This window comes from Camelus dromedarius, chromosome 23, assembly GCF_036321535.1.
Source record: "Camelus dromedarius isolate mCamDro1 chromosome 23, mCamDro1.pat, whole genome shotgun sequence".
Taxonomy (NCBI): domain Eukaryota; kingdom Metazoa; phylum Chordata; class Mammalia; order Artiodactyla; family Camelidae; genus Camelus; species Camelus dromedarius.
The window spans coordinates 18,080,105-18,105,546 of record NC_087458.1 but is presented as its reverse complement, the minus strand read 5'-3'; the positions used below and the strand labels follow the sequence as shown (position 1 = coordinate 18,105,546).

The following is a 25,442-nucleotide window of genomic DNA, read 5'->3' as shown; positions in this document are numbered from 1 at the left end:
AACACAACACATTTCCAAGCATCTCTTGCAACTGATGGTGGCACTGTGACTGTTCTAGTCATTGGCAGTGTAAGATAAATCACTGGTTAGGACTTTGAGTAAAGCTTTGTAAGGTTGACCCAGTGACACCTTTTGCCCTTTACTTTGTTTCTTTCATGGTGTAACCCTGCTAAAATGCTGAAGGTAAAAAGAAAACACAAGGATAAAAAGCCACATGCTAGGGATGATGGTATTATAAAACCATTGATACAATAAATACCTATGTAACACACATCATTTTTCGTATGTGAATGTATCAGAGGATAAATTCTCTTATGAGGAGATTACTGAGTCAAAAAATATGCATTTCACATTTCGATGAATATTGCCAAACTGTTCTTCTTAGAGATTGTAGCAATTTACACTCTGCCCAGTAATGTAAGTGATTGCCTATTTCTTTCAACCTGGACAAAACTGCGTGGTATAAACCTTTTTGTTCTTTGTCAGTTTGATGGATGGAAACACTTTATCAATTCAATTTGCATCACTTTTTGGATGAAGCTGTGAAAATTTTATGCATATGAGCCAAATCTTTTCATGCACTTTGTCCATTTTTCTAGTGAGTTGTTTGTCTTTTCTTAGGGATTTGTAAGGACTCTTTAGACAGTGAGAATTCATTCACCCTTTATATGTGATAAGTGTCATAAATATTTTCTTCCAATTTGGTTTTTGACTCTTGTTTATACTGATTTTGCCTTGCAGAAATGTTTACTTTTTACATAGTTGGTCAATCTTGTCTTTATGATTTTTACTTTTACTTAGATCTTATATACCCCATGATTATACAGCAAATTCTTCCATACTATTTTATCTAATTTTATTATTATAGTTTTATTTTTAGCATTTGAGCCTTTGACCGTCTGGAATTTATTTAGTGTAGAGTGGGATAGGAATATAATAATTTAAAAAATTCCAGATGGCTCACCAGGTGTCCTCAAACCATTTAAGGAATACTCCACATTTTCACCACTATTAGTTAAAGCCAGTGATTCACTTTAAAATATTGCATGTTCTGGCAGTTATTTCTGAATGATATTTTCTTCCATTTGTCTGTCTGTTCGTTCCACATGTTTTTAATTACTGTAGCTAAATTAATATCTGATAAAGCTAGTCCTATCTCATTCTTTTTTGGTTAGATTTGCCTGAATGTTCTTGCATGGTAACTTTTCTACATTAATTTTAAAATTAGCATGTCAATTTTGAAAAAAGGCCCTATTGATATTTTGATTGGTATCTCATTCCATGTATAGACTCACTTAGGAAAGAATTAGAACATTTAAAATTTTGACTTTCTTTTCCAAAATATGGTTTACACCTTTCTACTTAAATTTTCTTTATGTCTCTCAGTAATGTTTGCAAATCTTCATAGAAATATTGCATATATTTTAAAGTTTCTTTTTAGGTCTTCCTTCCTTCAGTCTGCATGACTTGCTAACACCTAGAATTACTTTTTTTTTTTTTTTTTTAGAATTACTTTTTGTATAGGGTGTCAGGTAGGAATTTGTGTGTGTGTATGTGAGTGTGTGTGTGTGTGTGTGTGTGTGTGTGTATTCCCATTGTTCTGCCATCTTTTACTAGACAGCCCATCATTTCTGATCTGATATACTCTCCCAGTTCTGATTTCTATGTTATGTATCTGTATATGTATGGATCTGTTTTAGGCTTTCTATTCTGTTTCACATGTCTTGGTTGTCATTCCTTGAGTGAGACAAAGATTATCTAAAATTTGTTAGTTATAATATATCTTCATATCTTGGTCTTTTGCTCTTCCACATACCTTTAGAATCAACTCATCAAGATCTGTGAAATTATCTGTTGTTATTCTTATTATGATTGCATTGAACTTATTGATCAGTATTTCTCAATGGGGGCTTATTGGGGATTCTAGATGGGATAATTTGTGAATAGCACTGTTAGATTATTAGCAAATATTAAGCATACTCCTTTAACATCAAATACTATACCAACCTAGAAGCAAGCTGGCGAGGGAGCTTGGGAGATGTAGACCATAGAGGTCAGTTTTTTGAGGGACAGAAAAATGCAAAACAAAAAAATAGGAATGGTTTGGGACCTGGAAGTCCTATAGTTAAGTAGATACTGTATGTCCTTGTGCAATAGTTTATCCATTTATTCTTTAGTTGGCTGAAATCCATCCATCAATAATATTTTCAAGAAGGATTCATGATAGTGAACTTATTCTGAATTCTTGTGTTTTGGAAATGTTTTCCTATTATCCTTATAGTTGGATGTAATTTTGATGAGTATAAAATTCTTCATTCACAATTTTTTTCTACTTAGGATTTTGTAGGCACTGGTCTACTATATTTTAGAGTTGAATACTGAAGTGGAGAAATCTCGTGCCAGGTTTATTTATTTTGTAACTTATATGTGACTTTTTTTTTTTTGCCTAAATCCTCAAAGAATTCTTTAACTATGAAGTTCCGTAACTTTATTAGAAGTGTCTTAATGTTGCATTCTCTATAAAATGTTTCTTGAAAAATTATTTACGCTCACTATATTTAATCAAATTTTTTTTAAGTTCTAAAATTCTGTCTTTGAATACTTTTTTCTACTTGTCATTTTTCTTCTTCAAGGATATTACTTATGCATATTTACACTTCTTTGATCTATCTTTTGTATCTTTCATTGTGCCCTAATTTTTCAAACTGTGTCTTGCTGGTTTACATTTTATTTTGCTAACATTTCTCAATCCTTTACTCTTTGTCCTTTACTGGGTTATCCATAGTTTGTATTTTCTCTTCTATTGGTTGCAATGTAGTTTTTTTTATAATTGCTATATATTTTTCTTATACTTTTGCCGTATACTTTGAAAGCTTATTTTTTGTGTACTCCCATTATCCCATTATATAGTCCCTGTGCACTTGTATCTTTAGGTCTTTTTTTTTTAGATCTTTATTTTAAAAAGTTTTGGATTCACAGATATATTTACCATGATTTTTATCTACTCTGTAGAAACATTTTCTAAAATTTGTTTTTCTTCTTTCTTTCCTCTCTTTCCCCACTTGGAAATACCTCTTTAGAACGATAATGCCATTTCCTTTTTTAATTACTTATTTTTGATCTTGCAGTATGATATACAGAGGAGTATTTGTGGAATGTTCCAGTGTAGAATTCAGAGTAGCATGAATTCTTTCTGGTTTGAAATAAAGGTCTTATAATACAAGGGTTTCTCTCTCTCTCTCTCTCTCTCTCTCTCTCTGTGTGTGTGTGTGTGTGTGTTTCTTTACTCCTCTCTAATCAACACAGATAGTGAGCTCTAGTGCTGATCAGAATTTGATTGGTTTTCTATCTTAATGACAGACTCCTCTGCACAAGTGTGATATGACTCAGTATTTCCTCATTCTTTGTTGCTCCTACTACTCCATGATGCCAAATGGGGTCAAGGGAGGATCCCACCACCAAGTTGGGAACTCACTTCCTGTCATTCAAAATAAAGGATTATTAGTTCTCCTCTTCATGGTGAGAATCTAGTGGGAAAAAAACTATTTGGTCAGGTTTGTCCAAGGTCAAAAACTTTAGCTGTCCTCTTTTAGAATCTTCCTGCACTTCCCTAATGCTACATTTTCTTTTTTAAACTTTATTGGATTTGGTAGCTCTTCCTGTTCTGTTGTAGTTTGTGGCTACAAGTGCTCATGTTTTGTTGCAGATGGCATTTAAAAATATTATTCTTACTCTCTGGGTGGTGATTTTTAAGCAGTGAAAGGGAATAATTAGTAGTGGTTTGTCACCATCTTAAATTTTGAAATTTATCCTGTTGAATGTACTTTGTATGATAATTTAATCACATGGCTACACTCATTGTGTATTATAAAATAGAACTCTATTCTCATCATACATATTAACTTCTGCTCATTATAGATATCATCATGACAAGTGCTGTCCATCAAAACAAGGAACATTTGTAATTTTTTTCTTTTTCTTTTCTTTTTTTTAGTAGAGGTGCCTGGGATTGAACCCAGAACCTTATGCATGCTAAACATGCACTCTACCACTGAGCTGTACCCAAGTCCCTAATTTTTTCAAGGAAGATTTCCAGCTGCTACCCTGTTCTTTACCTTTTAAAACAAATTAGAAAATGAGAATTGAATTTTACCTACCTATTAAAATAACTGATGCTCTCCTCAGATGTGTTCTGGAGCTCCTCAGGTATCCTAAGGTATCAGATATTAAATCTGTAATGTAGTTCCCGTGAGAAATAAGCTGAGAATAAAATGGAAAAAAAATACTCTCTCACTTCTTGAAAAAGCACATTTGTTCTCTCCAGAGAGGCTTCTAAAGAAAAGAACTTGGTTGCTTACATCAAATCCAGGCCAGTTTAAAACTTGGGGATTTCTATGTGTGAACTTTACTCTTCTGCTTGCAGGTATTATTCAGCTTGTTATATGACACACAAACTTTGTGTTTCCAACCTTTGGGTAACATTCTTCCATCTTCATTTGTCTATCATTGCAATTCATGCTGGTTTTCAGAGAACCGGCTCATTAGGCCGTGGGAAAATAATTCCAGCTTTTCTTTTGCTGATCTGAAATGCTGTTCCTAGTTTTACACTGCTCAAAGTAGGTGGGTTGGAGGAAGAAAAGATAGATGATCAATGTTGAGGCAGAGAAAGTGGAAAATTTTAATTTTCTCTGGTCTCAAGCCCTAGCTGTGACTGCTCATTTATCATCTTTCTTCACATTCCTTCTCCAAGATCCACTCTTGTGCCCATCACACTTTTCATCACTTTGGATAGCCTTTAAAGTTCTTTCTGTAACTCTTACAGTAGTAAACCCTGGGGGATCACTTACAAGGTTGTTACAGATGTTGAGCACTACCAGCTCAAAACTGTAGTATTCGTCATTGAACAAGTATGATGTCGACCATTTTAATTCTGAGGCACAGATTCCTAGTGTATGTTTACATGCCTGTGAAGTAGAAAAAGGACAATAAATACCTATTCATCCAGTGTTACATAAAACATTGTGATTCTCTGCAAAACTGAGAAAAGCAAAATCACAAGACTTACTTTAACTACTCTTGCTTCTGTATCTTCCAAAAACAGGATCAGAGGCACCAAGCCTCTGAAAACCACATCATTTAGCATCCATGTGTAATGACTCATGTCCCTGAGTAACTCACCAAAGTGTCGAATGGCCATACTCCGAATGCCTCCATTACTCTGAAATACGCACGCAGAAAAGATCCCATTTGAGGATATATATATATATATATACACACACACACACACGCACTGTATACTATATATAGTATATATACATACATATGCACTTCATTATATATATATGTATATATACATACGTACAATTTTTATGATTTATTTTTAGAAAAGATTCACCTTGGGTCCAAGTAGTCAGCTCTTCTTTTCATTTTAAAATAAGATTTACTTACCAAAATTCAGATTATGTTAAGGAAAATCCCTCGTGAAAAGTGAGTTTCTTAAATTTAGGAAAATAGTTAATATTTAATAACATCCTAAAAATATAACCTGTAAAAATATGTATAACTTAGAGATAATTTCTGTTAAAAAAGAGACTGTCTTCAAATGCTGGAGGCCTTTGCAGAATTGTCAGTGAATACCAATGGGATTTCTTGGCATACTGGCTGGCATAATTCTAGGTTTCCAAGGGCTCATTTATGCCAAACAGGAAGGTGATTGGATTACAAACACTCTAGAAGAGAAAAATTGCAAGTCAGAGGAAGAGGGTAATTAAAAAAAATATAATATCACCTTCCAGCTTTTAAAAAATGTTTATGATTTAATTTTGAAAATAATTCTTTACATGGTTATGCCAGCTATTTATTAGCTGTATGAACTTGGCCAAATATTCACTTCAGTTTCCTTATATGTAAACTGGATAACAGTAATGAAGATTTTTAGAGAATTATATGAGATCACCCATGTAAATCTTTTAGAATAGTGCCTGGTACATAGTAAATGCTCAATAAACTCTAGCCACTATTATTTTTACTATTATTATCATTATGTCCTTATGAAAATCATTTTTGCCACTAAATTTCTTCTCTCTATAATTAAATAATATTGGGCCTTTCTTCAATGAAACCTGCATAATTAAGAACTTATAAATTCGGGCAAGATAATTTACAGTGAAATAATTCTCTGGTTCACAAACAACTCATCATAGGAATCTTTAAAAATAAATAGATTTCCCATTGCATACCAAAATGTTCTTGTTTATTAAAATACTATATTTCTGTTATCCAACTTTTCTGGAACACGTTTACTGTACAAAATGAGAATTTTCAAAATGCATAACTTTCTGATGAAATACTTTTTAATTAAATTTTTATATGATAATAACATTCATTTGGGGCATTATACATGTCAACTCTAATACCAATAATGTGCCTGCTACTCTATTTTATAGATGAGGAAACTGATGCACTAAGAGACTGAATAATCTGCTCAATATTTTATAGCTAGTAAGTGGCAGAACAGGGATTTGAACCTAGGAATTCCATCCAGATTCAGAGTTAACCAATACATAGACACTAAGCTACAGTTCCTCTTTCATCCAAGAACAGAGGCTATTCTTTGATTCTCTTTTCTTATGGGCTGACTTTTCCAGGTTCTCATAGTATAGTTTGAAAAAACAAACAAACATAGTGCTTACCTGATAAATATTATTATCTCTGGAAAAGAAATGATGGCTCTGCACAAAATGACTGCCTTCTGTTGACTTATTTTGGGGTATAATATCATTGCCTCAGCTGGGGCTTTCAGTTGAATGATAAAAACTAATGATCTCACATTTCTGTGTAACTCACATGATCCATCAGAGGACAGTAGCTGGAAGCAATTTTGGCACACAGGGAGGAGTAGGTCACCTTGTCCAGTCTGACTAGAAGACTTCGAAGGGTCATGAAGGCCCGAATTACAACAGTCTTGTCTTTGGAAAGGAAGGCATCCACGATGGATAATAATAAGCTGCTGACATTTTCTATCTATGTGTAAAAGAAAGAAAATGATGGGATTTGGGAACTGGAAGGAGACTTGAGGTAGCATTTGGCATGGCCACCTCTGAGTTTGGGCAGCATGCAGTGGTGTGCTGGAGCTGGCTTACAAGAGTCAATTATCAAACTGTCAAAAATTTTGCAACTGATTATTTTTAAAAAGTCACTATTAAAAATTAAATTTTATAAATATAGAAATAAATAAAAACAATGGTAATAAATATTCAAAACTCATCACTGTTTCCTTTGCTACATTTTGCTCTTTTATGCCCTTGAGGTTACTTACATGTATTGTATCTGTATGGTGGAAGTATTAGATAATGATGTGCTACTGTGCATCTCTGCCCAAATCTGGGTTTACTGATGTCCCTTTGGTAGCTTGAAATCAGCCCTGGTGTAAGTACTTACACCAGGGAAATTGGTCTTATTTCCAGAGAGCTGATTGTTTAAACATTTACCAGCACACACCACTGGCGGTGTAACCTCTAAACTACGTGACTAATCTGTTTGGACATGGAAACCACTGAGCTGCTGAGCCAGGTCGTGGGTGTCAATTGCAGATCAGAGACAAACAGAATATAAGACAATTAAAACATGAAAAGGAGACACCAAAGAAGTGAAAGAAAGACTCGAAATAAATAAATAAATAAAAGAAATAAATGCTATTTGCCAAAATAATAGCCAGAGGCCACTTGTATCTGGCTGGAAAATTGAGACTTTACCAATAGAGGTATTAAAACCTCAATCCAGATCACTCCCTGCTATTCGCTCTCACTCTCCTAGATAACCTTGACACAGGCCTTTCAGTTGGTATTCATGTTGGTAAGAGCACTGGACATGGCAGTCAATAACTCTGTGTGTACAGTACATACTGTTGACTTGTATGACTTATCTAAAGCAAATAAACCATGGCTCATTTGATTCTAAATGCAAAATGAGTGCCCAGTGACAGGCTTTAAGCTTTCAGAGACTAAGCTTAATAGATATACTAGGATTTATTACTAAATCTATTATTAAATCAGTAATAATTTATGGAACATCTGCAGTATCAGCATTGTACAAGGTACTTTGGAATTTACAAGAGAATTACAAAACATAGGAGTATGCTTTGATTCAGTCTTTCTGGAAGGCTAGAAGTATTCACATGACTCAGTGGGAAATGAGCCTCGTCCCTTTCAGAGCCCCACCAACTATATATATATAAGCAGACTCAAGTTTAAATAGTATTAGAATCAGCTGGATAACTTTTTTTTTTTTTACTTTTTGTTTTGGATGGATGACTTTTGAAAACACAGATTAGTGGGCACCACCCCCAGGATTTCTGATTCCCTAGGCCTGTGATAGGGCCTGACAGTTTGCATTTTTAACAAGTTTCCCAAGAGATTCTGATGCTGCTGGCTCAAGAGTCACAGGTAGAGAACCATTAATATAAAATATTATATAAGCAAGTGCTTCTATATATAGTTGCTTATATATATAGTTGGTGTGGCTCTGAAAGGGACGAGGCTGCTAGAGAGCAGAATATTCAGTGAAATTTGACTTCAGCTGATCATTGAAAAATAAGAAAAATGTGATTGGGTGAAGGAGAAAAGTGGTATAAAGGAAGAAGAGGCTTGAGCGACTGCTCTGAGAAATGAATTAATATGTATGCATGTGTGTATGTTGGAGTGGAAAACAACTTGTGTACGTGTGGTTTAGACTGTAGCAAGAGTATTCAGGTAGGCAATGCTGATAAATTCTGAGTGCAATGAATGATTTTCTGGGAAAAACTTATAAATAAGGTGATAAAGTCAGTAAGTTGATTTAACATAGCCCTTTCATTCAACCCAGTTTTCTTATTGATAAAACAACTGGCTTTGATGTTGTTTTAGCTATGTAAACACTAAAAAATACCAATGTTTTGTCAGTAAGGATATTGAGCTATATCAAATCTCAGATTATGACTTTCATGGTGCCTGCAGACACAAATCACACACACGCATACCTCATTGATAACTGGTGCCATGCTGGCAATTTTCTGAAGGCTCAGTTTGCTAACTGCAGGGTCAGAGTCATTGACCCAGTTTCTGAAGAGAACCAAAAATTCCTCTGGGAATGGGTCCTTGAAGAAGTTGTTGAGAAGCTAAAAGAAGACAGTTAGGTTCATAGGCAGAGTAATGGCCAAGCATGATTTCTGCTTCAGTCATAAGAATCAAGACATTTTCAGTAAAGCAGGGATACACATCACATTGAAACTAAATACTTAACATGCATTTTTACGTGTACTTCTGTGCTCACAGAGTGAAGGAGAAGTATCAGATATAGTAGGAAATACATGCTTTGTTTTATACATATGAGGAAAGAAATTTTCACATATGGAGTTATGGTGAAGTCATCCTGGTTTATGATTTAACTCTAATTTTATGCTAACTAAAATAGCCTGTTTGTGGCCTATCAAGCATGAATTGTACATCTGCTTTAATTATTAAAGAAAAGGGTACACTGACCAGAAGTAAAGAATGTCCGTGTTAAAATTAATGATTAAATGCCTCCCTTCCTGGGACGCCAGTGCTGGTCCTCCTTTGATGATAAGACTCCCTTCCCAGGTGCCAAGTCCATACTGACTCGCTGTGCATATGCTGATCTGGTTTTTTTTTTTTAAACCTTGAAGGAATACATTCCTGACTTGTTTGATATTCTTTATTCTGACAAGATATAAAACTGTGCTGAAAACCATGCTTCTCCAGAGCAGTTCCTCAGAGTTATCTGAGAGGCTGTTTCCTGGGTTATAGTTCTCAGTTGGGCTTGAATAAAACTCTTTTCTATTCCTATTATAGTTTGGTTTGTTTTTCTCTCCATTGTTGGAAACTGAGTGACCTAATTTAAATTACCTCCTTCTCCCAGATTGCAGTCAGGTGGGTTAGTTCCTTGACAGTGAATATTTATATACACTGAGGTGATGCCTGCTATGGGTGAGGCACTGTACTGGCAAATGGAGACACGGTAGTGAGCAAAACGGTCTCAATTCATGTCCTTGAGGAGATTACAGAGTAGCTGGAGAGAATGATACTGTACACTGACACTATCTACACAATAGTATATATACTACTCTCATGAGAACAGAGTTGCTAGCTGTGATAAGTACTAGGAAGGAAAGCTACAAGGTACCACAAGAACATTTAAAGGAGTGCTGAATTTAGATTGTGTAGTGTAGACTGCATTGAGAATAAAAAGTATACTTAGATTTGGACTTGATGCAGAGCTGTCATTAACTAGATAGAGTATTTGGAGAACACATCTCCAAGGAGCAGAACCCATGGGCAAAGGCCCTGAGTAGATGAAGAAGGGTGTGTTTGAGCACCTGGAAGGAGGCCAGAGTGACAGAACGGGAAAATAGACTGGAGTGTGGTGAGGTGGGAGGGCAGGCAGGACAGGTGGCCTGGGACCTGGTGGCCAAGTTAAGGAGTTTTAGTGTTTAACAGTTAATATGCCAAATGAAGATGTGATTATCATGACCCTTTTACTCATTGAATAACTAGCAGGCAAAATAGACATATTTAAAAAAATCTCTTAGAAACACAATGAGTTTAATTAAAAAACAATTTCATGGAAGAATTAAAAATATTACTAAGACAGTTCAAGTACAGAGAAAAATGGAGAGCAAGAAAATGAGAGCAAGAGTGAGAGCAAGAGAAAGTGAGAGGGAAGGAGAGAACATACATTCTTTTTTTAAAAATTATAGTCAGTTTACAATGTTGTGTTAATTTCTGGGGTACAGCATAGTTCCAAAGCACTTGCACAAAAATTTATTACCAGTTCAAAAAAATCAATAATTTCCCTAAAGCAAAACATTTAAAAACACTTAAAAAACAACTCATGGTATATATAATAAAAAAAGACACCAAGAAGAAAATTTAAATGGAAAAAAATGAGAAAGTGTATAAGCACTTGGAAATTTAAGAGAATCCTTGTCCATTTGTGGTGAAATTGTAAACCACAGAGGAAATCAAACATACAATAAAGAGTACAACAAAACAATAAAAATAATAAAAATTTATATAATAAAATAGATACACTATAGTTGGAAGTTAATGTGTAACTTTACTTAAAAAGAAATGTTAAAAATGAACAAATTGATTGTTTCCTGAAATTATGAAAAATAAAATATTGCAAAAAGTGAAATAGTGCTAAAGAAAATTGGGGTGAGGAAATAATAAAGATAATAGTAGAGATTATTGAGTTGGGAAACAGAAAAACAGTGATATTAGTAGATATAATGCCTTGTGCTTAGGGAAAAAAGCGTGTGTCAGTGGTTCTTAACTAAGGATGCATACCAGGATGTTTTGAGGCTCTGATTTCTATATTACTTATGCCTGGGCTTTGTCCCAGTCATGAGGCAAAGGAAATTGGATAATTGAAGTAGATTAGGAATGATAGCAGACAGTTATCAATGTGTTATGGCCAAATAGGATCAAGTTCAATTCTTTTTGAGTGATCACCACACATCAAAATGTAAAGGCGTATTTCCCTTTATAATTAGTAACTAACCTAAATTTAGTGCTATGTGAATATTCTGTTCTCCCACAACTTTCGCTTAGTGGTTTTAAAATTCATTGGTGTCTTTTTCTTCATTCAGTTATTACTTAGGGACTTGCAAAATGGTGGTTTTCTACTTCCAGCATTCCTTCTGCATTTATTGGCTGACATCTATCTTTTTGTCTCTGTCTCTCTATCTCTTTTCCAGATCTACAATTTTGAGTACTACCAAGGCCTTGTGCCTTAAAAATTTTTTCCAATATATTATAATTATTTGCAGTTACTATTTCTTTTGATGCTCAAATTTGTCTAGTAGGTAGACCCTTCGAGTTGATTCTCGTGTCCTTTTGAAATGAGTCATCTACCTTTGAGCACTTCTTTGCTTGTGGAAAAATTAGATGTCCCAGGCTCATATTTTCCTTGCCGCCTGAATTCAGCCACTTCTTCAGTGAAACAAGGTTTCTTGTCTCAGTGAGCAATAGTATGTAGAAACCTTTAGAAATGAGTGCTAGGTGTACGCACTGCTATTGGAATATCGTGTCTTCATGGCCTTTACTTCAGCTAGGAAGTCCTATTTTTTTAGTCGTGAGTTCATTTGACAATATTGGTACAGTCAATTCAAATTTAATATAATAGAGTTTATGTTAATTTTTTATACTTTTATATTTTCTTTTCTTACCTGGAAAACCTTGGCGCCTAATAGCATTATTATATTTACTTACTTGCTTTCTGCTATATAATGTATACCATAGTCTTAAAATTATGATATCAACATATAAGATTAATAAACCTCTTGAGGAAAAATAAATATTTCTTTACAGATTTTTTTGTTCATGCAATTCATCTCACTAAGGATGTACAAGGCACTGTGTGTGTATGTCACTTGATAGTCACAGATTTTTGTGTGAGTGTGTGTGTGTGTGAGAGAGAGAGAGGGAGAGGGAAAGGTGGCGGGGAGAAACATACAATTCATTGAGAAAAACGCTAAGATCATAACAGGTAGATGGGTAAAGGAGAGATCAGGTTGTTCACATTACAGAACTTTAATTTATAAATAATAATATTTTAAAAATGTTCAACCTCTCTAAAAATTTAAAAAATAAGGACAAATGAAATCACCCACAAGACATCATGTCTACCTCTCAAATTGGAAAGGTTGTCCGTGGTGACGAGAGTGCCATGGGGTGAGCACACCCACGAGCTGTGTCGGGAGCACTCATTGGCACTATCTTCCAGATATCAGTTTAACATTAAAAATCCTTAGCCTTGAGAAAGTTTATACCCTTTAGTTATTATCTCAGATTCTTAGAACCTCTTACAAGAAAATGATCTAAAATACCAAAGGAAAGAAGATTTAGGCACAAAGATGTAAGCTCTACTGCTGTTTATATTAGTAGAAAACTAGAAGTAACGTATTTAAAAAATGGCATAGGCATTGGTAATACTACCTTAGGTATCACTGGCTGATAAGACCTAAATAAGGTAAAGTACATAGATTATGTGCTCAGAACAACTGAAGGCCAAGGGACCTCACAGTTGATCCAGAAAGCTGACAATTTCTCATAAGTTCCAGTTAGAGAAGGTGGTGGAAGAATGTGGTCATGTCTGAGCTCTTGGCAGGACAGGCATGCCATCTCCAATAGCAGTAAGCACTACATTCATGAGGATGCAAACAGCTAGGTCTCACTGAACATCATCAGCCACATTCATGATGCTTAATCAAATATTATGTAGTCTGTAAATTCCTTCTAATGTATCATTTTATCGGAGGGATTAAGTATGTCATATTTAGACCAATTTGAAGGACAGTGCAATAAAAATAATGAGTCACATAATAAAATTAATGAGAGATTCAAATGGATTAAGCAAGTTTGAAAAGTATTGGTGATTTGCTACTGCAGTGTTTGGTTAAACTGATTCCTGTATCCTGCAAGCTTTAGAAGTATGTAGTATAGTGTATGGGTATGTCTTTTATAGTTTATTAACAGTTTTGCTATGATGTTTGACAACATGTCAAACTTTTGAAAATATTTGGCATCATGCCTTAGATCAATACTTGCTTATTATACATTACTTATATAGAAAAATTAGATTTGACTCAGATGATTTCAATTTATGAAACTTTATACATGCCTTTTTTAAGCAAAAGAACTGCCTCAATTTGCTTGACTCTGGTGTGACATTCCAAGATACGGTGTAATATTCATATACAAAGTAATATAGTTCCACACTTTCATTTTACCCATTTAGCCCATTCCTTTTTTTCCCCAGTCTGAAGTATCATTTAGATCTCAGGTGTTACCTACTAACTTTAGTCAACTCAGTTACCCTTATATACTGTAATAAGCATGCAGAGATATATAAACTAGTACTACAAAATAACTAGTTTGTGCAAATCCACACCCCTAGAAAACTGCAGAGGCCAACTCCCGGAGCAGTCGAAAGGGACAACTCTCTCTTAATCCAGATCCACCTCCTCCTTACCCCCTCAACTTCACATATCTGTCACTGTCTTAACTCTTGATAATCAATATTCGGAGAAAGAGATAAAAGGTTAGAGTGTTGATTGAAGTTTGTATAAGGAAAAGGAATGAGAACATGATTGTTCACAATCTCCCAATAAAACTCACTTCAGTGAGGAATATTATTGTGATGACACTGTCTTCTGACCTTCTAGGACCTTCCACAGAGAGCTTGTAGAGATAGTGCAAAGTCTCTGGAAATTGTGGAAAGTTGTATTCACTGAGAGTTCTGTAAAGGAGAAGGCACTGAATTAGCAACAACAACAACAAAACCAACCACTTTCTGCATCAGCAAATGCTAATTGTAGAAAAGAGAGAACCATCATCCTCATATTTTATATGACCCAAATACAAAGAAAGATATTCTTGAATATTCCTGAATCCAAGGTCAACTGCAGCCTCATTGTGAATTCTACATAGACTCTAGGGAATTATATATACTTGGATCCCTGATAACATCTCTTTCCTTAACATCACTCCTCTTTCCTGTCTCTTCCCTCTTGTGTCACAGTACAGAATGCCCTCTATTACTGTAAGCTCCCTTCGATGCCTGATCAAAGGGTGAGAAAATAAATACCTTGGCAATCCAAGGTGGCCACATAGGTCACCTTTGTGGTTTTAGACCAAATCCTTCCTTTGAATGATGTGGTGAAGGAGAGAGTTGGGGGCTGTCCTGGGTTACTCAGGAGAAGCGGTGGTGAGCCCTGATTCACTGAGCCATTCTCTGTAACACACTCGGGCAGGCCAGGCTCACAGTTGTCCTGACAAGCTGGCCTGGATCAGATTGGCAGGACTAGGAAGGAGGGTGTTACAGAGATTGCATTTGAAGACTCCAGGCTGGTATTCTAAACCAGTACTTCTCAAATTCTAATATGCATACAGATCACCTGGGGATCTTGCTAAAATGCAGATTCTGACTCAGTAGGTCTGAAGCAGGCCATGAGGTTCTGCACGTTTGACTCCCAGGTGACGCTGTTGCTGCTGGTGTGTGGCTCACACTCTGAGTAAGAAGATCCAAATGTACTAAGGTACTGAGGATAGAATGACTTAATCTTCAGGGTGCATATAACTACACTTTTACAAAATAATGTGTTCTTGAAATCTATGTGCAAATAAAATGTCATTTTTAAAAGCACTGAAAACCCAGAAACCGCATAGGCTGTACTCTGTGAGTCAGTCACTATTTCAAATGGTCTGTTATGTTGTCAAGGCCATGTTAATTCTTGATCAGAAAATCTGATTCTTATAATCAGAAGCTTGCTATTCACTAATGAGCTAACTAGAAAAAAAACCTTTCTGGTATGAGAAAAATAAAAGTCCTCTTCTATTATACTTTCCCAAATTTGTCTCATTGAGCACAGGTTTTTATCAGACATCTTTAAAGTGGGAGCACATCTATACTGTCTGATGCCTGCAGAGCAGGAATCAGTTGATGGCAGAGGAAGGAAAAAGCAGACTGACCGCTGGTTCTCCATGTCTGAAGGAGAATTCTGTTCTGTGGAGGGAGGATCACTTGGTATCTATATCATTAGGTAGAGGACAGGGCAAGGAAGAACTACCCTGAAGTAAAGACCCCTCAAAATGAGTGAAGTAGAAGTCAAGTGGCAATTCAGATCATTAAGGAAGACGTGGAGGTTGGAGTGGATATTATTGTGTTCCCATATAGCTTAGCTGAAGGAAGATGGAGAAGTTGGGAAAGAGACCAAGAACCCGATGCAGAGCCCCTGTTCTTACTTGGCAACAAGGTAGACTCCGTGATGGTGAAACAGCACCTGGGAAAACTGGTTCCAGCAGTTCTTTCTCTGTAGAGCGGTATTGACCTGTTGTAGTCCAGAACAATTCAGCAGAACTCTCAGGGCATTGCAGGCATAGCTAAGGCCCAAAGAACAGCACAGTCATCACCTGCCACCTGCCACCTGTCAGTGGCCTTTACATAACTAAATACACGTGACCTGCCTTTTCATTCTATGTTGGGCAGGAGGCTGGTTTTGGGAAAGGGGATGCTTCAAAGGAAAGAGACTACTAAGTGCTCTTCATCTCTCCTGACTGACAGTACAGTACAGTAACGTGGGGTGAAACTGAAACTGCAGCGTGTAAAATCTAGGAACAAGCACAGGGCAGCTTATTAGTTTATTAACTTACTGAAGCTTATTAGCAAAAGATGTTAAAAGATGTGAAAACTTGCTAAGGGTGCCTGTTGATTCTCTTCCTTGGATGCTTTAAATGAATAGAATACATTCTTATCGACTTGGGATGACTTGGTGTATGTCTGCCTGAAAGACAGAGAGTGGCTTAAATATCTTAGTGGGCCTGGTTGTGTTTTAGAATTCTGCCTGGCCTAGAAATCCACATCAGCCAAGGGCAGACGGCAGACAGTTGGGTCCAGATTTTCCTGGAGAGCAGCAAAGCTAACTGTACTCTCAGGTAAAAGAGAAGAGCTGAACTTTGCCTTATGTGGACAGAATGACTGTATGGTACCACACATTATACCACAACCACGAAACGACTTTACAGTTCACAAAGCACATTTGTGCACATTATTTTATCTTACACATAAATTACCCTGAGAGATCACTATCAGAGTAAATGGCAGAGCTAGAATGTGTCTAGCTTTGGACCTACTACTCCTCCCTGCTCTCTCTCTGTGTAGTGGCCTCCCTTTAAGGTAGGGATAAACTGTGTTCTGTGAAAGTAGTTCTGTTATACATTACCCACTCACTCAGAAGGTCCTGGCTAACTTCTAGGTACTTAGGAAAGTCACTTTTCTGAAGGCATCTGCCCTTCAGAGGAGAGAAAACTATAATAAATGAATTTACTGCATATGGGAGTATAAAGATTTCTACATGAACCCAAAAGAGTAGAACAATTTGACAGCTAGAAGTACATTTCTTATTCAGTCTGACATAACCACTACTATCTCACAAAGGCCTGTCCTCTGTCAACAGTCTCAGGTTGCTGCTGTAAAAGAGTTGAAGCATGAGGGCCATCAAAAGCTGGGGGAAAAACTGGGCCACTGCTTTCTTGTAACAACCAACAGGCAGCAATGTGCACAGGGCCTGGGATGCCTGGAAGGGAAGGAAAAAGGAGTCAAGAATGCAGCCATTTCCCTTTAAACACAGTCAGCATTAGTGAGAAGGGTGGGAAGGGAGGGACTCTGCAACCTCTCTCCCAACCTCCTTGAAGGAAGCCTGAAGTATGCAGGTGCATTCATTCATTCAGCAACAGTTACTAAGTCCATTTTGAAACAGGAGCTGTACCAAGCATTCTATGGCAATTGGCTCCCAAAGCACAATCTACAGCCCTGGCTGCCAAATGACTGAGTCCCAAGGAGGGCACACCACCCAAGGCTCCCTTCATATGAGGCCACAAAGAATAGTATTACCAATAACCCAGGTCCTCCTCATGCTTCAGCAGTCCAGGGCAGTGAGATATTTAAGGAGGGGCAGGCCAGATCACTGACATTGTTTGGCCCACTGACCACTGCAGTACCCACTACATCAGAGAAACACATCACATCCCACCAGTTCACATTTGTAGAGCATTATCCACTTTTTTCTTTTATATTTCTCTGAGACTTGAATTTACTCCAGGAGTGGCGATTTTGGCTCTTGGGAGATATATAATGATGGACACAAATGAGATCAGGTCTTCACACACCTGTGAAGTCTGTGTGATCTGACTGGTAGCAACCTCTCCAATATGATCTCCTATACTTTCACCCTTGCTCAGTTCTCTTCACATGTTTTGGTCTCCTTGCATTCACTGACATACTAGGCAGGCTCCCATCACTACATGGCTGTTGCCCTTCCCTCTGTCTACAACTCTCTTGCCCAGATATCTGCAAGGATCACTCCCGCACCTCATTCAGGTCTCTGATTAGGTGTCACTGCAGCAGAGATCAGCTCTGACCATTTTACCTAAACTCTCCCCGTCACTTTCATTCCCCCACACCACTTTATATCTCTTCTAAGCTTTATATCATCTGACATATGACACCTTTTTTTGGTTCATTGTCTGTGTCTCTTAACAGAATATAAGCTTCATGATCGAGATGTGGCTCATAGCAGGCATTCAATAAATATGTGTTGAATGAATGAATGAATGAGAGCCAGACTGTGTGAAGGAAGCATGACTGTGTCTGTGGGGAGGTAGGGATTTTCATGATTAAGAAAATAATATGAGAAAAAGGAAACACTCATTGGATTATTTACCGCCACAGGCATCATGTTAGTAATGTCGAGAGAGAAACGTTTTCTTTCCGTTATTCTTTCCTGCATTTCCCCAGGCTTTCCTTTCAGTATCAGCAAGATTGTCTTCAGTACGTGAGGGGCCACACTTGACTCAGAACCGGCTGCTTGCCACATCAGTATCAAAGTGCTGCAAATACAGCCCCACCCCGAACATGAGAATCATCAGTTTTTCATTTCCTACCCAACCTTGTGACATGAGTCAGGCAGTCTTGGTTTTACACCCTTATATAGCAAAGACACTACAGATAAGTCCAAAACAAATTGATATTCCCATTTGCAAATGATCCAATTAAGTTTCTTGCCCTTGAAAACAGAGGAAGAATTTCAGTAAGATCTTATGGAAAAATACAGTCTGTAAGCCTGCAAGTTCATTTCCTACTACTTTTAAAATACCTGTTTAGCTCAATGTCAAGAACTGATCAGCTTTCTGTACCCCATACTCTTTCCTCCCACCTTGTTACCTTGTTTGTCCAGGGATAATAGAATATTTTAAAAATGGCATGGAAATATAAATTAATATGTAAATAAATATATAAATTAAAAAATAAATTGGTTAAAGCCTAACTGAATAAAAAACTACATAACTTAAAATTAGAAAATTAAAAACTAAGTCATTTTTCCAGATGTCACACATTTAATTAATGACAGAGTTGTGATGAGAACCCTGGCTTCTCAATCTCCAGTTTCCTAGCTCCTTTCCTTATGTACCTGCCACTCTTCAAAATTATTCTTACTGTTGCTTATCTTAAAAACTGCTACACACCTCTGCGCTGGTATATTTTTGACACCATGTCAATCCATGCTGGATTCTGAACCCTGTTGCTTGTCTGTCTGCATTTAGGTTCTAATATGGGGGCCTGGTCCCCCATCACATGGACATACCCAGCTCTTTAGAACAGTTACTCAACTGCTCCTGCTTGCAGGGCTTATTCATAGAACCATACTTAGAACCACATGGACATCAAATCTCACATGCCCTGTCTCATTCCCTTAACCTCCTAATCATACCTTCCGGCTGATCAGATCTTTCTGCTTCTCTCTTTAAGCTTCCCTACATATCCCAGTCTTTTCTACCTCAGTCCTCACCTACTATTGCACAAGACCTGCTGGTAACTATTTCATATTGAGTTCACCCAGTTCTAATCATGCTTGCTTTCTGTACCTCCTCATTACATACTGCTTGTACTGGATTCATTGGCAGCTTTTATCTTATATCTCAACAAAATACTTGGAGACTGGTAATCCTTTACACACAGAGGGTATTTATTTCCTGAGTGAGAAAACACTGAGTCTTATGAAGATTTTTAGTTTCCAGGAGTTTTCTAAGTAGTAAAATACTTTGTGAGTTTCAGCTTCCTAGAAAATGCAGTCTTTCAGTTGGGAAACTTTTCTTTTTCATATAAGGTGTCAGTCATATAATTGGTTTAGCATTTTGTTGATTTCATTGCCCTTTCACAGACATTAATTTAATTCATGTAACAGCTTTATAGATAAAAAAGAATTTTCCTCATTTCATAGATGAGGAAATTGAGTATCGAGGATTTTATGAAACTTGTGAGATGTCACACAGGATGTAAGGGTCAAGGATAGGATGCAGTTCACGTCGTTTGTTTCCAAAGCCTGAATCCTTTCTATAATGTAACTTCTTGCCTTTTACACTATTAATAGTAGAGAAGTAACACCTTCCCTTCCAACGTACAGACTATAGAAATGGAGTGATGTGAGTTACTAAGCTCTCTAACATGCCTGTTAGATTCATAGTGTCCCATAAGTTCATATTAGGATCCTTTCTTCTTAAATATTTCTTGTGATCCTGGATCATGAATTTCAGATAAACATTTAAGGGACAGGGGGCTCCCAGTTAAACTTGGGGATTTTAAATGTTGCTTTATTTTATTGGTAGGTGGAACTATCTTATGTTTGCCCTTCATAGATGAGAAAAAATACTGTGAATTTTATCACATATAGGGAAAAACATTATTACTTTGAGGAGAGGTTTTGTATATGGGATATGCAGCAGAACACAATTTAAAGCCTCAGATAAATAATAGTAACAGTGATCATTGCTTGATGGTCTACTATGTGCTAGATATTTTATGAAGATATGAATAATATACGTGTTCTTATTTAAGCCTTGCAGTTATCCTATATGGCGTGAAAACAGATGTCCTCTTTCAGAAGAAAAGAAAGCAGATCTGACTTGTACAGGGCTGTCTGACTCTGGAAACTGTGAACAAACCCCATGGAAGGGGCCACTGGGGCCTTACTTGTCTGCTGGGACTGGGTAGTCCATAAGTTGAAAGATGACCTTCTTTGGTGAAGTACGTGTCAACAGAGTGATGACCCGCAACATGGCTTGCTTCATAGTGTGTGAAGCATTTGCACGCAGTTGCTTATAAATAGCATCCACAATTTTAGACACCTGGAAAAGCGATTTCATGGGTCAGCCAGAGTCTTGTTCCATGGCCACTTCTAAGCCCAGGCATTTCTTACACATAAGAATTCAGTCCTTCTCAGAATGACCAAGGCATTCACACAAAGATAGGCACCAATGGAAATCATATTTATGTGTGTTACTACACAGTGAAAATATTTATTTGAGTGAGAAATAAACCTAAGTGTTTTTTTCCTTCCAGTTATATTGAGCTACAACTTATGTGCAGCACTGTGTAAGTTTAAGGGGTACAGCACACTGATTTGATTTACATACATCATGAAATGATTACCAGTATAAGTTTAATGAACATTCGTCATCTCATATAGATACAAAATAAGAGAAAAAAAATATTTTCCTGTGATGACAGCTCAGGATTTACTCTCTCAACAACTTTCATATACAACATAAAGCAACATTAATTACACTTGTCATGTTGTACATTACCTCCCTAGTACTTATTTATCTTCTAACTGGAAATTTGTACCTTCTGACTACCTACATCCAGTTTCTTCTCTGCCCACCACCTGCCTCTGGTAACCACAAATCTGGTCTCCTTTTCTGTGAGTTTGTTTGTTTTTGCAATATAATTGACTTATGACTCTATGTTAGTTCCTGGTGCACAATATAGCGATTCCGTATTTCTGTACGTTACAAAATGATCACTATGATAAGTTGTTACCATCTGTTACCATGCAAAGATATTACATTATTATTGACAATATGTATTCCCCACACTACATTTTGTCCCCGTAACTCACCAGTGTCTGTGTCCCCAGGTGAGTCCAAGTTGCCTTCTGCTTCTCTGAGAGGCTCTCCAAGATCAGCAAGTGGGTATGACCCAGGCTACTTTCAAATTACTGCTGCTGCCTTGGGTCTTGGAGCAGGTTAGGTTTAGTGCGTACCCTTTAAGAGTGAAGTCTTTGTTTCTTACAGCCCTCTGGCTTTTCTGAAAGCAAGTCGCACTGACCTTCAAGGCCAGATGTTCTGGGGGTTTATCTCCCTGGTGCAGGAACCACAGGCTGAGTAGTCCAATGTGGGGTTTAGACTCCTTGCTCCTTGGGGAGAACTTCCAAAATTGTGATTATCCCCTGGATCGTGGGGGCGCCTATATAGAGGTGTCTTAACTATACAGTGTCTCTGCCTCTCCTACCCATCTCACTGTGGTTCCGTCTTTATATCTTTAGTTATAGAAAATCTTTTCTCCTACTCTTCTGGTCTTTCTCATCAATAGCTGCTCTGTAAACAGTTGTAATTTTGGTGTGCCTGCTGAGGGAGGTGAGCTCAGGGTCTTCCTATTCTGCCATCTTGGCCCACCTCCCAACCTATGCACTTACTGATAGTGGGAGAGTAGCCATTTTTTAAAAGTTTGTTTCGGGAAGGTAGACGTCATGATGTAAAGTGTATGAGCTCAATTCAGAAAGAAGATGTATAATTTGAGTCCTTTAAAAAGAAAGTCAAAATAATGGAACAGAATAACAGTGGAACAGTGTACTTCAAAAACTTGCTGGCAATTGAAGACTTGAATCTATACATTGAAGGTGTGAACTATGTGTTGGAGGAATGGCCCAGAATGGTGAAAACTGAGTCATAATCTTGCAAATTCTATTTATAGGCCCCATGTTAGTTTTATTTTCTTTCCTTTCTATTCATTTTTGAATAAGGAGACTTTTAGCTAGAATTTTACTTAGAATTTTCTCAAATCAGGGGTTGTATATTCAGTGTCACATGTAATCCACCCAGATCATTTCACCTTTTTTGAAAATACTTCTCGAAGATCATAAACTGAAAAGCTGGGTAATGTACATTTACATTCCATTGCAGTTGCCTCATACATAATAGAATTATCTTTGTACAATCCTCTACTCTAAACAAATGAAAAAATGAAGTGTCTAGAACATTTGTCCTATTACATATGCTCCAAGGTGGACATGAAATGGGAGACATTAAACAATCGTTCTTCCCCACAGATCTCTTAACTATTGGTTTCAGAGCTTTTTCTTCTCACTCTTCGCTGCCTCCTTTAATTGCAGCAGGCCCCTACAACAAGCCAGCTATGTTACTGTATGCTCAGTTATGGAAATGATGATTTCCTTCGATGCTGAAGGAAAGACTTACTGTGTTAGGTTTATTTGAAGGTTGCAAGTCCACAAACTATATGTACAATTTAGGATATTTTCAGAATAATTTTAATCATACGCAATTTTTCATTATAATTGACTTTAGAACCTAACCCTGTTTAAGACAAGAATCCATTGTAGTCAGTAGTTCAGTTGTTTGTGGGAACTGGGGTGGGGAGATAATTTGTCAAACCCCATTTTTGTTCAGTTTTTCCCCCTGTTTTTAATCATTTTATTGTAGAGCAGGCTAGTTTTACACATCCAATTTTCTGTTTGGCTCCTCTTCCTCTCCAGGACTTGAAATGGCTTTATCTAGCCTCCCTTTCTCACTACATGAGAGGAGAGCTTTATTTTGACAAGGAAATGATCGTCGCTCTCCAGCTTTCCCCTTGGTTCTGCTTGCCTTTCGGAATGCTCCTTTCTGTAGCCGCACAGAAATTTGTAAAAAGCATTACTCCCCTCTGCCTGCTCTTTGAATTTGAGGGCAAGCACTCAGTTTATCTGCAATCACAGAACATTGCTATGTCAAGAGGGGGAACTGGGAGTTCAGCCCTTAGGTCACCATCAGGGCTGGTTTCATGGGCATATGACCCATGTATTTGCACAAGGTCCCACACTCAGAAGGTCCCTTACTTTGTTTAAACCTCTGTTGTCACCATCTTGAAATTTTTAATGTTTTTCTTTGAGCTTGTATTTTGTGTGCTTTGTATCCTGTGGGACAGTGGAGCATGCACGTGTGTGTGAGTGTGTGTGAGCAGAGAAGATAAGTGCAATGTGCAAGCCAGCTGTGGTCCTTGGAGCCCATTCATAGGCAGCATTCACATTGCCTTAGGTATACAGAATTCTGATGGACCCACAATGTGTAGGAGTTCAGTAGGAAATCAAAGCAGGTAAAATCAAAGCATTTATTGATGCCTCAACCACTTCAGCTGAAAATGATGACATAAGGAAAGAGAAAGATGGGGCAATCCATAAATCCTTTTCTATTCAATCTTTCTTTACTCATGAATAAGATGAAGATAGAGCAGGTTAATAGAATGTCAGTGACTGTAAGTATAATAAAGACAACTGAGTTAGTTTTGTGTAATGTTTCTGTTCTTCAGGTAAGAATGAGATGCATACGCGTGTTTGAGCTATGAAATATGAATTGCAGGATTTTGTTGAGTTCTGTGCTCTTATACTTGCATCTGTAACTGGCCCTGCACAATATAAAGATGGATGGCAAAATTTATGCTGATCATTTAAAATTTTAGCTTTTTTTTAACCTAGAAAATAAAAACACCATGACAAAGAGAAAGAGAAAGAGCGAGCGAGCGAGATACACACTATGGTGAAAAGGAAAAAAACTCCATGTATTTGTACATTTAACGGTCCTTTTTTCTTAATGTTTTGAATAAGAAGCCTGACACTTCACTTTGCACTGGGGGCCACAAATTATGTGGTTAGCCCCACAGCAAGCTGACAGTTCTTGAAAACTTTCCTTAATGGCTACACAGGGGATTTCAGTTATAACTGCACTATTTTATTGTTGTTAATAATAAAAAAGTCTTTAAAATTTGAGGCAACTATTGGTGGGTGAATGTTCATTACACTATTTTTGAAACTTTTCTGTGTGCTTAAACTATTTTACAGAAAAATCCTCATTTGATTAAAGTAACATAATGAGCAATGGTAAAAAATATGTATGAAAAGAAGTAGATACATAACAAAGGCATCAAGAATCCATTAGAGAATAAACCCTGCGCTCCTCTGCCCATTGTCAAATGTCTTACCATGGTGACCTTAGGGGCATGATATTCCAGAGTCAGTTTCAGTATGGCTGCCGCCTCAGATGCAGTTACAGGGTCAGGTACAGAGAGTTTCATCAGGAGAGTCCACACAAAGTCAGTCAGTAGGGATGGCAATAAGGTTTTTCCTACACTCTGAAACCAAAGGGAGAGCCATGACCTCAGGCCTTACCTATATCAACAGAAGAAAGACCTAATCCTATTCCTTTTGCTCTAGACTGGATGGTGGAGCAAAAGCTAACTGGATGGTTAGCCTGGCTCAGACATCTTGGGGGAGGCTCCAGGGCCAGGCAGGGCCACATGATTTTGGGGGGCCCTAGGCACCTTTGCTGTTGTGGGCCTCTTCCTCCACTAAATAATGTTGAAAAAATAACATTTTACAACTGTGTTGCTATTGTGATGACTATAATTCAAGCTGAATTATACTTATTTTTTCTTCTGATTTTTAAAGCATTTAAAACATTTCCATCCTAGTAAGTCTGAGGGTAAGCCAGGGAGAAGTGGGAAACCATGGAATTAAAATTATTAAAATTTAGAGGAACCTGTAAAATATTGATTTTACCCCAATTCAGTTATTTAAATAGTAGAGCTTATTGTGAACTTCTTCAGATTTGGAAATGAATTTTTTCAGATCAGAAACAAGCACGATTTGTAGAGGCAGGGGGGATAGGGTAAGAAAGCCAGAGCGGCGCAAGGGTGTGGGCTTTTCTCTTTTTCAGAGAAGGATCAAGAAGCAGAAAGAGAAAAAAGGGCCCATGTGTCCATGATTGAGGTACAACAAC

The 25,442-nt window shown here is 37.2% G+C and overlaps 1 protein-coding gene across 1 annotated transcript in view; it reads right to left on the bottom strand.

Annotated features, from left to right (window-relative positions):
* MROH9 (maestro heat like repeat family member 9) overlaps positions 1-25,442 on the bottom strand; it is a 127,294-nt gene that overhangs the window by 6,593 nt on the left and 95,259 nt on the right. The window contains exons 9-19 of the mRNA XM_064478148.1: positions 24,646-24,795; positions 20,587-20,741; positions 18,281-18,446; positions 16,992-17,134; positions 15,804-15,941; positions 14,178-14,298; positions 9,017-9,154; positions 6,847-7,023; positions 5,066-5,218; positions 4,848-4,964; positions 4,158-4,260 (exon numbers count right to left, since the gene is read on the bottom strand). Of these exons, the coding sequence (XP_064334218.1) occupies positions 4,158-4,260; positions 4,848-4,964; positions 5,066-5,218; positions 6,847-7,023; positions 9,017-9,154; positions 14,178-14,298; positions 15,804-15,941; positions 16,992-17,134; positions 18,281-18,446; positions 20,587-20,741; positions 24,646-24,795 (1,561 nt within the window). The remainder of the gene's footprint in view (positions 1-4,157; positions 4,261-4,847; positions 4,965-5,065; positions 5,219-6,846; positions 7,024-9,016; positions 9,155-14,177; positions 14,299-15,803; positions 15,942-16,991; positions 17,135-18,280; positions 18,447-20,586; positions 20,742-24,645; positions 24,796-25,442) is intronic.